Source organism: Dermatophagoides pteronyssinus, unplaced genomic scaffold (assembly GCF_027571235.1).
Source record: "Dermatophagoides pteronyssinus isolate colony J.1.1.1.1 unplaced genomic scaffold, Derpt_VIB-CSIC_2022.12 sq0004, whole genome shotgun sequence".
Taxonomy (NCBI): Eukaryota; Metazoa; Arthropoda; class Arachnida; order Sarcoptiformes; family Pyroglyphidae; genus Dermatophagoides; species Dermatophagoides pteronyssinus.
Genome location: NW_027461528.1, coordinates 1,648,951 through 1,662,939, shown reverse-complemented (window position 1 = coordinate 1,662,939; position 13,989 = coordinate 1,648,951). Strand labels below are relative to the sequence as shown.

Genomic DNA, 13,989 nt, shown 5'->3' with positions numbered 1-13,989 from the left:
TATTCCATTCAAAGCAAGTAGAGTTCAATTCATAAACAAATTTGATGGCAAATTTCGAAATTTCGATGATTTTTATCAACCTTTTTGCAATAATGTTGATAAAACCGATTTGGATAATGCAACTAAGCTACAAATTTTAAAATCCAAATTGGATCCAATAACAAGAAAATGGTTGGATGGTTATTCAACCGATGATGACTATGAAGAAGCTAAACAAACGTTATTAAGACGATTTAATTCAAAATTTGCTGTCAAAAACAATGTGCTAAAAGAATTTGCGGAACTTCAACCGCCGACCAGTGACCACGATTTGGAAGGTTATCTTCGCATCACAACTTCAGCACGAAGTGCTTATTTAAGTCTCAAAAGAGCAGAAGCTGACAATTTCACAGTAACAATATTAACAAAACAAATAAAAGGGAAAATTTCTCCAATTAGACTTGCTATTTTGGAGGAACGGTCAAATAACGACGATATTGAACAAATAATTAAATATCTTGAATACGTTGTGGACAAATTACAAGATAATTCAGATCCTTTTTTGATCAACAACAAAACATTTTCAAAATCAACAATTAATCCATTAAAAAGAAATCAAATTTTGTGCATTTTTTGTGGTAATGACACCCATATGACTAAAGATTGCAAACGTGTCTTATCATACACAGAAAAAAATCAAATATGCAAAGAAGCAAACGTATGCAGTGGTTGCTACCAACCGGGCCACTCATTCCGTTTTTGTCAAAATATTGAACACAAAACTCCACAAAACTGGAGATCACAAGCTAATCATGGACCAACCAATAATGAAAAAAGAGGACGAATGCCTCATAACAATCAATTTTCAAAAGAAAAACCAAAATCTGCAAATTATTTAGAAACTAATAATTTGTATGATCTAGATGATCAAGAAGATGATTATTACAATTGTGAAAGTCTATATTCACCACAAAATGATCAAGAAAATTCAACACAAAATAATGAAAATCAAACAACGCCAAAAGAAGTCTTCTCGATCGATTCAAACAAAAAACAAGTAAAAAAATCCAAAAGGAAGAACAAGAAAAAGAAGAAAATATCTGAAAAATCGGATGAAGAAAAATCAAATGAAAAAGAAACTAATTTTTCAAACAGAAAAGATGAACAAAAATCAGTACCGCCAATTTTAATTGATGCAGAATTAAATGAACAATTGGTCACAATACAACTTGATCCAGGGGCGAATGTAAACGTAATGTCAACAAAAACATGTGAAAATTTAAAATTAATCGATTTCAATAATGAAGTTGAAATCAAAGTTCCAAATCATAATTTCAAATTACAAAAAGCGTGCATGACAAAATTGAAAATTGGCAATATTGAAAAAAATGTAATGTTTCAACTTATCAATGATAAAATTCCTATTCTATTGGGAAGAGACGAACTACTGGCATTTCAAATTATGATGATGCCAGGAGAAAATGAATTGACACCAGTTCAAATGGTCAAATTAAAAAGATCAAAAAAGAAATCAATTGAAAAGAAATTATTGCAAGGAAAAATCAATAAACAAGAAGATATAACAACTACCGCTACCAATGATGGAAATCATTCTATTGATCAACTAAACCACAAAGTTCCGGTAGTTGAAAATGGTCAAGAAATTAACGATACAAAACTGGCCTCCGTAAAATCAATTCAAGAGGAGGAAGAAAGGGCAAATAATGATGGTCACGAGAATTCACGTATTGATCATTGTGAAATTAAGCCACCAATAAAAGCTGAAAACTTTATCGAAAATTTGGAACAAAAGAAGGCTGAGAGTCCATGTTATGAATCAAAGTATGCGGGTTACGATCAACCAGGTGAAAGCAACATGGCCTTTGTAAACAACAATGAGATTCAAAATGAATTCGATAAAATTTTGATAGGAAATAGCTGCAACAATGGATCCCAAATATCTGACATAATCAATGAGAGCTTAAACTGGACCGATTCACAAAACCATCGGATTGGAATTTACAAACGCTTAATTGACAACCGATATTTGGAAAAATTTAAACGATAATTACTTCTTTGTCTGTGCATCACCCGCTACGTAGGAACAATCTAAAGGGGGGGCATGTAACAGATGAAAATATTTTAAACAAATCAAAGGTTAATTATTTGTGTTCTAATTAATCCATTGATTGAATTCATTAATCCTTTGATTAGATTCATTAGTCTTTTGATTAGATTCATTAGTCTTTTGATTAGATTCATTAATTAACCTGATATTTTAGTATAAAAACCAATGAACATTTCCATAATGTTTATGCATTGGGTGAGGACTGATGTTATGTCCTCTCAATCATCTTTTAAACAAGTTCAATAAATTTCAATAAATAAAATTATTAACAAAGTGAAAACTTTTTTATATATATAAACATGTGAAGAAAAGATTCCATAGAATATCAAACGAAGAAACGATTTTTTTAAATTAAAATTCTTTCTTCGTTCGGTCGATTCAGTTTGAGTTTGAGTTTGTTCACTGTATTTTGTTTTTTTTTTAATGACAATCCACCCATCTATCGATGATGGTGACTTTTTTTTATATTTTGCCTTGAAAACATTCTTTGGGTTAACATTAAAATTGTTGATAGAAATTCCCGGGTAGAGAGTGAGTGAGTGTGAAAGAGAATTTTCACCATTTTTTTATTTTTTTGACCAAATTTAGAAAGAAAGAAAAAAAAATGGAATTTTAAATTATTTTCATTTGGTTGTCACACTTGTTTATTTGTTCCTGGTTGTTGGTCGATCGATAATGGAAAAACGTGAAAATCATTGACCGAAAAATAAAATGATTTCATTGATGATTATGATTATGATGAATGTATGTGACCCTATTTATAATTTTATTTTCAAGAAAACATCAATTTTTTTTCCAATTTCTCAATAAGTTTGTCAAGATTTCATCAAAAAATGGAAATATTTTTTTTTCTTCTAGTATTTTTTTCAGGTTATTTTCACATTCAACATTGAATTGTCATTGCAAAAAAAAATCAAGATAAATTTGATTTTCAGATTTACCTGAAGGCTTTTGGACGGTCGGTATATATGTTGCTCCGGATGCATCGGTTGGATAGATTTTTTCGCCAAAACTCCAAGCTAAATTTTGTTTTTGATAATTCAAGAATGAATAAAGTGAAAACAATGATTAGAATCATCGAAATGTCAATAAAGATTTATTTAGGTTTGATAATAATAATAATAATGATTATGATACATACGTTTAGTAGATGCACGAATAATTGGTGATGGCTGTCCAGCTCCAAGACGATTTGTTGCATAAACTTGAAATTCATATTCATTATCTGATTGAAGATTATATAAAGTAAATGTGTTGGTGGTCTCTGGTGGTGGTACACGTATCGTTTTCCATTCGGCATCGCCTTGATCCGAAATACGATAGCTATGATGATGTTTATATGAATGAATGAATGATGCGGCATTCACATCAACACACAAAGAAAATCAGAAAAAAAAGAAGCCGATCAAATGATAATTCATAACACAAAAACAAATAAATGCAATGAGAAAACAAAAAAATATTTCAATGAAAATCAAAATCAAAAAAATGTTGCAGACAAACAATCAGAATTTTAAAAAAGAACAAGAAAAATAAATACCTAAGATGAAATGTTTGTTCATAGCCGCCATTATAATTTGGTTCCCATCGTATTGTGGCAGCAAAATAACTTGTATTTACTGAAACATTTGTTGGCGTATGTGGTGTTGTATCTATCATATTCAAAATGAATGAATGAATGGATGAATGGTTTGATAAAAAAAAGAGAAAAAATATATTTTCATCATCAGAATCATCGATAAGATTTGCTTGTCAAAATAAAATTTTATTTTTTTGATTGAGTCAAAAATGATTCTGTCAATAAATCGACAAAGAAAATGAAATTCAAACTTACTATTGATAATAAGAAGTGTAGGAGCAATAATGGCTGCTATTTCATTTTCCAATACACATTCATATTGGCCATGATCTTCTTTTTTCAATAATTTTATCGTTATATTACCCGAACGAATTGTTGTACGTTCACGTGGTGATAATTTTGTACCATCAGCCTATAAATCATTATGAAAAACAACGACAACAACAACAAAAATTAAAATCCAAAAAAATAAATGACAAAAATAACGACAAGCAATTTGAAATGAAATGAATTGAACATTTAAAAAAATGATGATTGAAATCAAAGCGACAAGTTGTTGTCAACTTTTTCTTTTCTTATTTTTTTCATTTTTATTACTTTGGACATATTTTTTTCGTCGTATAAAGAAATAGTTTCAAATTCATTGAACCAAAAATATATTCGTCATCACCATATTAATTTATTATTATAAGAATCTTTCAAAACAGTGTGGACATTTGTTTTTTTTTCGGTTCTTGGTTACGATGGTCTTTTGTTTTGTTTAGTTTTATATCCCATTAAATCGATTTAAAGCAACATTGGATAAGCACAGCACATCTAATCTCAATACAATCTAAGCATTGAAGCATTAAACATTTGACAATAAACACAGTTAAAAACAAATGCCGGCTCGCTTGCTTATCATTATCATCATTGTCGTCGTATGTCGTAGAATGTAGGAATCGTGTGAATTGAACCGTATTTTTTTGGAACATTAAGAAAAAGAACAACAACAACAATTCATCAACGGGTTGTTTTGTACAATTTTTTTTTCATTGTTAAAAAAATATGTTTCACTTGGAAAACATTTAAAACTTTTTGTTTTCATTTGGTTTGTTGTTTAAACTTTGCAAAACTAGCACAGAATTTTGTTCAGGTTTTTTTTTGCTTGCCCGGGAATTCTCGGAAAAATTCCCCACTATCAATTTTAAAGAGGAAAAAAATGAGAAAATGAAAATGACATCATCACCTACGGTAAGAATTTATATTCGTAATGCATAATAAATCAATATACGAATTTTTTTTTGCAAAGAAACTTGGAAAAAAAACTTTAAATCAGATTTAGTCAGATTGGTGACGATTTTTTTTCCGTTGAGCGCCACTGTTTCAGTGAAAAAATAATTCTATGTAACCGCTAAATCTCTTACGAATCAAATTTTGTTGTTGTTTGTCTCCGGTTCAAAAAAAAATGATCAAGAATTGAATTGAATCAAATCATGATCCATGTTGTTGTTGTTGTTGTTGTTGTTGCTGGCGCTGTATAGGAATTTCATTTTCAATTTCTTTTCAATTGTTTTCCATTTTTTTGTATGAAATCAATAAATAGAGAGAAATGAAAGTTTCTCAAGAGAATAGAATATCGTTTCAAGTTTGATTCTCGAAAACTTTTAATTCCGGACAAACAAAATTCTCCACTGCTTGTGTTTGTGTTTGTTTGTGCATGTTCTTCTTCATTTCATGTGATAAATTCAAATGAAAATTTTGATGTTACTTACTTTACGCCAATAAATATTTGGTTTTGGTTGACCAGTACCATCACATGAAATCGATACTTCATCATTCACGGCACGAACATATTGATCTTTTGGTTTTCGTGTAAACACTGGTGGATCTAATATTGATCAAAAACAGAAAGCAAAACAAAATGATTTCAAAAATGGTCAACAAACAAAAAAAAACAAGAATTTTTTTGATTTCCGTTTCCCCTTGAAACCAAATAAACAACGATGTCATTTCATTCAATTTACCCGGACGACATATAATCATCAAGAATTTTTTTTTATTTTTGCCTCAAATGTTTTTGTTCACACAAAGTTTATTCACCTAAATCCTATCCACACATACATTTTTTGTTTGGGTACGATTATATAATCATACTAAGCTTAAATGTTGAGAGTGTTATGGTGCTATGTTATGTTGGCTAAAAGGATTTGTTCAACATGTTTTCATTCAATATCAAGAAAACAAAAATGTAAAAACCATACAGCTGAATATAAATCCAGAATGAAGAAAAAAAAGAACAAATACAAATATGGTTGGCTTGGAAATTGAATGGAATTTTTTTCTATATTTTGGACCCAGCTAGAATTTTCGCATATGAAGAAAATCCTTTACACTATTCAATTGAAATGAGAGAGAGAGAGAGAAAAAAAAATATTGAATGAAAATGAAAAATGAATGTCGAATGGAAATTCATTCGTATGGTGTTTGGAAGTGAAAATTCATAAAATGAAAATGTTGAAAAAGATAGCATTTCTATCCCTATGTGAACATTATGATTAAAAATACAAAAAAAAAGTGATGTGATATAGAGAAATTTATGTTAACTTAGAAAAAAAAAGAAAAGAATAAATTGTTCAGTCAGTCAGCTAGACAGACTGTCTTGTTTGGAAATGATCAAATAACATCGTTTCGATTTGAAATCGATATTTATTATGAATGAAGCAAAATAAAAAAATCAATTTCAAGAGAATAATATTACATAAAAAATAAAACTAACCTCTAACTAAAACTTCCATAGATTGTGATGATTCAGCCGTACCATGAACATTATATGGTGTACAACGATAAATGCCTTGATGTTCAAGACTAACTTTATGGAATAATAATGAACCATTATTAATGGTCGATACATCAGGCGTTGAATTTGGATCAAATGGTCGTCGATCTTTGGTCCATGTAACAAATTGAAATGGTGGTGATGCTTGTATAAAACATCGTACAATACCGGATAATCCTAGAGGTAGATATTGAATTGTTGGCGAATAATATACACGTGCTGGAACTGTTAAAAGAAAAGAAATTACATGTTAAGATTTTTTTTTCAATTAACATTCGATTCTACTTACATTCAATATTTAGATAGGCAGATGCAGTATCCGGTGATCCAATACCATTGGATACTTCACATGTATAATGGCCAGAATCTTCAGCTACACTTGGATTTATAACCAACATACCAGGTTTGATTACAAATCGTGATTCTTGCCATGGAACATGACCAATTTCTTGTCCATCATGAAACCAACGATATGTTACATTTGATGGTAATGCACGTGCTTCACAAACTAATTCAACACGATCACCTTGTAATTTTGTTGTATTACGTGGCGGTGGTAATGTAATCACAGCTGGTCCGGCAATAATAATTTTTGTTATGGCATTTATTGAACCTTCACGATTACGACTAGTACAACGATATTCACCAATATCCGATAATTGTATATTATCAATTTGAAGCTCATGATTATATATTTGAATGTTTGAATTGGCTTTTAACGGTTTATTATCCTTTTTTGAATGAATGAATGATAAAAAAAATTAATCCAAATTCCTTAATCAATCAATCCAATCAAATATACCTTATACCAAGTGATCTGTGGTGTAGGCGTACCATATGCTTCACATGGTAATGTAACCGATTCTCCAACTTTAACATATATCACATCGGGAGGTTTTACACGAAATTGTGGTGGCGCTACCAATGTCAATATTGTTTTATTTTTTTTCAAAAAAAAGTAAATAGTAAAGAATTAGAAATTTCGCAATAAGAAAAGATAATAATGAATATAAATAAAAAAAATTGAATCAAAATGGAATTCTATTCATTCAGTCAATCTTAAATTATTATTTTTTTTTTTTGCTGAAAATCTTTTAAAAATCTCTAGGGAGATAATCGAATAATGAATCTAGAGAACGTGAATGAGGTCGATTTTAGTCGAAATCCAAATATTGATTTTTTTTTTTGCTACCAATTCCATCTATCTATCGTTTGTTAACAAAAAAAAAAGAAATATCTAGCCATTATTTTTTTCAAACAAAAACAAAAAACTTTCCATATGTGAAAAAACTCGAATAGAAAAAACTTTAAGGAATAGAAAAATAATTTGTGATCACATCTCGGGTATACACTTCAATCAAAAAACGATTCAAAATTCAGTTCATGATTGAAAAATATAGAGAATATACTTTGTCTATCTCGGGCAGTGTGTGTGTTCACATTACATAAACAATGTACACCTCGTTTTTTAAATGAAGTAAGAAGAAGAAGAAAAAAAATCAATCGAGTCGCATAATGTTTTGTTTTATTTGAAGTTTCTTTTTTTTTGGGTGAAAAAATATAGTGATGAACTACAATATCATAATAATAACTGTTTTCGAACAATAAAAAAAAGTTTGTCCCATAATAGTACTAATGAATTGAACACTCATCGATTGATTGATATCATAGATCAATCAATCGATTGGAATTTTTCAATAAAATCGAACAAAATATATGTGGATTGTTTGGAAATTTCTCGGGAAACTTGGATCATAATTTAGTTGGAATAATCAAAAAAAAAAAAAAAAAAAAAAAAATATATAAGTAACAATCAAACAACTTACCGAGAACATCAAGATGAACCCAGGTACCATTTTTAATTGGTTCTGGTGGTCGATTTAGAAAAAATACTTTACATTCATACCATCCTTGATCAGTATCACGAACATTGGTTAAATTGAGCGATGCACGTCCACTAAGGCTAACACGATTTTCATAACCTTCACCAATATGTGGATGATAACCATCATACCAAATATATATTGGTATTTTAACATCTTTTTTTTCCCATTGTATCACATATGGTACACGAAAACCTTCCGGAAAATCAAATACACATCGTAATATAACATTTTCACCAAGATTGGCTGTCGTTCGATATGGCTCTGTTGTTGTTGTTGTTGTTGTTGTTGTCATTGTCGTTGCCATCGCTGCTGGTAATAGACCTGATCCAAAAAAAAATAAACAAAAACAAAAAATCAAATCAATTTTTTTATCCAATCATAACGATAACAATAGTTTTTCTGATGAAACAAATTTCGCTTTTAAAAACAAAACAAAACAAAAAAAACGAAAATTGATTCCGAAAGCAAAATTTATATTGCGGAATAAAGTTTTTTTGGTAGTGATCAATCTGATGAAATTTAGTTTTTTTTTTTTTTGATGTGATAAAAATCTTTTATCAAATTTTTTTCCATGATAATGGTGGAGATAGTCGACCAAGAAAAAAGAAGAAAAATTTATTGTGTTTCGATAAAAAAAACCAATAATGACAAAAAAGCTATGAAAATGACAATAACAACAACAACAAAATAAATAAAGTTTACATCACCAAACCAAAGAGATTTATTGATTCTAATAGATCACACTAACCAACCAAACAAAAGGATCGGGAGAGAGAGAGCGAAAAAATATATGTTCGGTTATATAATATACCCGAAAACATTACTGATTGTTATCATTCAATGGAAAACAACAACAACAACAAAAACAAATTGTGATGTACGCAACAACAATAAATTGTCGAAAAAAAATCCGGTTATTGGCAATATGGAATATTTTTTTTTGTTGAAAACAAATGTTTGGAACCGGTGAAAACTGGGAAGAAATACAGCCTGAGATTTGATTATGTTTGGATGATTATTCAAAGGATTCAAAGTTGTTAGTTAACGAAATAGTCAAATTGGATTTTTTCATTTTAACTACTTCAAAAGAAGAACCCGAAATTGATCTTATTCTTAATTTTTGAATGTTTCAAATCTAGCTGTTTGATTTTTTGTTTTTTTTTGTTTTCTTATTTTCTCAGATTTCTTCGAGTCTTTTTTTTCGATCTCTTTTGGGAATAAACATTTAAAATTTATTCAACTTTTTTTTTGAAAAAAAACTTGCAAAAAAATATATTTTTTCGTTCAATTCGTTAGAATTTCGTTAAAGAAAAATGATGATTGTAAATCACTTGACACACACACAAATACACACGTATAGTAAACACATAACATCACATGAAAAATGCCAGAACCAGACAGGATCTGTAAGAGAAAATAGTGGGGAAAAAAAGATGTGAAAATAAGAAAATCGACAAACGAAGAAAATTTTGTAATTCGAAACCAAATACTGGGAGAAAACAACAACAACAACAACAACAACAAGAGAAAACCAAAATGAAAGACGCCCATTCCTTGCCTGGAAAAATATCAACCAAATGATAAAACCACAAAGCTAAATTAATCGAAAAAAACAACCTCGAACCAAAAAGAGATTTTCCAACAACTACAACGACGACGATGATGGTGATGCTAATAGAACACTATCGGATCATGTGTAACGAAATTTGTTTAGTTTGCATTGCGATGTAAATGTTTTTTGGTATTTTTTTTAACTGAAAACAACCAGGGAGAAAAAAAAAGTAACGACAAGATTAGAATTTCAATTGGATTCACACAAAAAACAAATAAATAAATAGCCCAACAAATAGTGGTTCAGTGGTGGTTTTATTTACAAGTCTCTTGGGTCCATGTTGTTGTTGTTGTTTTTTTAACATCATCAAGGATCACCACCAAAGAATTCAAATCTGAAATGAACTTTTTTTTTACTTTTTTTTGGTTCTTGATTCATACAGAGAGAACCAAACAGAGAAAAAAAAGGATTTATTAGATAAATATTGAGATGAAATTTGATTGGTTTTTAAATTGGCAAAAAAAATAGCAGCAGCAATTTATTTCAGCAGAAAATTAACTTGAACTGAATCACTGAAAACAAAATCTATTAGGTCGGTTTTGTTGATGACAAATTTTTTTTGTTCAACCAAGAAAATGAATCAAAAAGAAATTATCAAATAAAATGCAAAAAATATATATATTGGATTTTTAGATTGGAAAAATTGTAAATTTAATCTTGCCAATTGAATTTGAAAAAAAATTCTTTTGCTTTATTTGTAATATAAGGTGACAAATAAGAAAAAATCTTTATAAAAAAATAAACTATTAATATAAAATACAATGTTTGTTCAAATGTGATCCAAAAGAAAGAATGAACAAAAAAAAAAATGTTGAACAAAAATTCTTTGGAACGGTATGCGTGTTAAAAATTTGTAAAGAAACAAATAAATAAACGAACGAACGAACGAGCGAATGAAAAATGAAATATTTTTGGCACGCACGAATTCTTGTCAAGTGCGAAGAAATGATCCAAATATTTAGTACAAACATACACACACACACACACAAACTAACCAAAATATTCGGTATTTGTTTTGTCGTCAACTAAATCACAAATACAAACGAACGAACGAACAACAACAACGAAAAAACTTTTCATTTCATCGGTTGTAAGTAAGTGTCTGTGTGTATGTAGTCTTCATTTGCTATTTGAATTTGTTGCTTTATTTATTTTTTTCTATTTTGGAATAGAAAATATTTTTTTCATTGGTTTAGTTTCATTGTTGATTGTTAAACATTTGATGATGATGATGATGATGATGATTCTACTTCATTTCAAACACTTCTTAAATGTTCATTCAACCATATTATGTAACAATGATTATAATAACTAGATTGAGTGAGAGAGAGTTGTGAAATAATGAAAACTATTCTGTTTTCCTGTCTGTTAGAGAAAAATAATAATAAAAAAAATTCAGAAACATTTTCTAGTTGTAATCGTCAAAAACGGTTTTTTTTTTTTGTTGTTGTAAATCGGTTGCTATTTAGCCAGACAAATTTTGATATTTTTTTTCTGGAAAGAATTTTCGTGAATGCCACCAATAACACAATACAACAATCAGCCTTCATTCATACACACACACACACAGACAAAAGAACGGAAATTCTTGACAATCACAATATTGAACGATGAACATTTATAAGTGTATTGAATCGATACATCAATCGATATTATTCACATTGTATCAATGTAGTGATGCTATGCTCTCAAATTCAAATTCAAAAAAAAGAAAAGAATTCAATGAAAAAAAACACAACATCTTTATATGTAAAACCAGAACTATGACCATAATCAGTTCAGTCACATTCAGCATTTTAGTCCAGTCTGTCAGTCAGTTAAAGAATTTGATGATCGAACAAAGAAAAAAACGTATTTGTGTGACATATAAAAACAAAGAATAATAATACTAAAAGTAACGAATCTGGTTTGTCATGTCAATTTCGAAATGTGTGTGTGTCGCGGTATTCCAAAACATTATTCTGTATGTCCATCGATAAATTGATATGTATTGTGTGTATATGGTGGTCTAAACAAATCACTGAATTCACTGAATTGACATTTGTTTGCATTTGCTTGTTTGTTTGCTACACCAGTGACAAACAAACATCGATATAGTGAAAATCGAATCTCTGGATTATACATACAGGATTCAATTAGGAATTTTTTTTTCTTTCTTTACTCGATCAATGTTTTGTTTGTGATGACCGTTCTCTTTACTCATTATGTTTGTTGTTTGTTTGTTGTTGTTAATGGGTGATATGGTTTTTGGTTGTTGTCTTTCTTGTTCATCATCATTCTTGATAATAAAAGGAAAAAGAGGATGATCACATATTGAATTCATTTTGAAGATAGAGAATTCCAAAGAATATCTAGTATAGATTCTATATTCTGGTCCAAACAAATAGGGAAAAAAAATTTCGAAATTGAAAATATTCTTTTGGTTGGTTGGGTGTCTTTTAGAAAACTTTTTTCCATTTCTTTTCCGCAGATTGTAAAAAGAAATTTATCTTTTTTCTTGTTGTTGTTGTTGTTGTCAATAAATTTTGTTCAATGTTTAATGTGTTTTTTTTGGCTCATTCTAATCTCTGATCTTTCACACTTGGACAAAACACATCATCTTTTTTCTTCCTCTATATTTTGACTTTTCTTCGCATAAAAAATTTATTAGATTTTTTTTTACTCAATTCTTTTCTTGAATTGAATCAATGAACATGACAGATGCGAATAAGATAGCGGACCAAAGAATAAAGAAAAAAAACTGATGACAGATCAGAACACAAATCTTCAATGATGATGATGATGCGACTGACAAGATTTATTTCCTGTAAAAGAGTTTGGCAAACGAGAACAGAATAAAAAAACCGAAGAATCAGCCGAAAAAAATTCGGACTTTTTTCCCATTCTGATAAAAAAGTTTGTCGATAGCAAATGGGAAAAAGTTTTTTTCTTTTTTTCCTTTCGTTTTTTTGTGTGCATCAATTTCGAAAAAACCGCTTTTCTAAGCGAATTAAAAGGGATGATGGTGAAAAGGAAAATTTGGTGGTTGTAATCAATTGAAATATCATTGATTGGATTTTTTTTTTGTTTTTGTTTCACTTTAAACATCTCTTGAATATTATGATGCAAAAATGTTTTTTCCTTTAGGAATCAGTGAATAATCTCATGCGAAATTGCATTATAAAGCCAATGTGAATCACCGGTAATGTGAATCATTCGAATACTCAAATGTATGTGCATGCATTCCATAAAATTCAATTGTTCTTTGAAATCAATCAATTCAACAGAAATCAAGGAAATAAAAAAAAACAAAGAGAAAGAACAAATACCGACTACCGTCGACTATATGTGTCAAATTGAAAATAGTGAATTACATTGTATCCGAATCAAGATCCTTCGTTGGCCTATAGATACAGAATGACCAAAATAATCGAATCTAACAACAAATCCAGTTATACTGGCTGGTCAGCAATGTGATTGATGGCTAGAGTGGTAAACAATGTTTTTGTTTTGTTTTTGGATTTCTCTTTGGTGTTTTTAGTTTGCGTGCTTTTGTTTATGATTTCTGTTTCCTGCCTGGTAATTTACACACAAAAACATTTTCTCTTCTTTTGGTTTCTGGTTCAAATATGAATAATAGATATAATCAGAATCTAGAGATGTAAAAAAAAAAAAATATTTTTATTTTCTCTTTTTGGAACCAAAACAAAGCTTCTCAATGTTGTTATTATTGTGTTTCATGTCAGCAACATTAGCAATAACATTTGCATCTTTGCATCGAAATTCACTTTTTTTCAAAAAATGACATTACATTGTTCGTTTTCTTTGTTTCTATTCATTATTCGTTGTTTATGTGATGTGATTTCATTTACATTACATACAAAATATATATATAAAAAAACATTGAATCGGTATATGAAAAAACAGAGAAATAAAAATGAAAATGATAATAACATTATGACGGTAAAAAACAAAATGAATTTTCAGACAAACAAAACACAGGTCTTT

The 13,989-nt window shown here is 29.2% G+C and overlaps 1 protein-coding gene across 3 annotated transcripts in view; it reads right to left on the bottom strand.

The window, feature by feature from the left end:
- The window catches only part of LOC113798742 (uncharacterized), a 69,305-nt gene that overhangs the window by 9,830 nt on the left and 45,486 nt on the right, over window positions 1-13,989 (bottom strand). For 2 of the 3 annotated variants that reach the window (XM_075819663.1, XM_075819662.1), the window contains 9 exons: window positions 8,331-8,711; window positions 7,307-7,422; window positions 6,794-7,235; window positions 6,445-6,729; window positions 5,441-5,556; window positions 3,942-4,098; window positions 3,648-3,759; window positions 3,249-3,430; window positions 3,049-3,126 (listed from right to left, as the gene is read on the bottom strand). In XM_075819663.1, the coding sequence (XP_075675778.1) occupies window positions 3,049-3,126; window positions 3,249-3,430; window positions 3,648-3,759; window positions 3,942-4,098; window positions 5,441-5,556; window positions 6,445-6,729; window positions 6,794-7,235; window positions 7,307-7,422; window positions 8,331-8,711 (1,869 nt within the window). Of the gene's footprint in view, window positions 1-3,048; window positions 3,127-3,248; window positions 3,431-3,647; window positions 3,760-3,941; window positions 4,099-5,440; window positions 5,557-6,444; window positions 6,730-6,793; window positions 7,236-7,306; window positions 7,423-8,330; window positions 8,712-10,358; window positions 10,391-13,989 lie in introns of those variants that run through there. The other variant, XM_075819664.1, reaches the window with a different exon arrangement.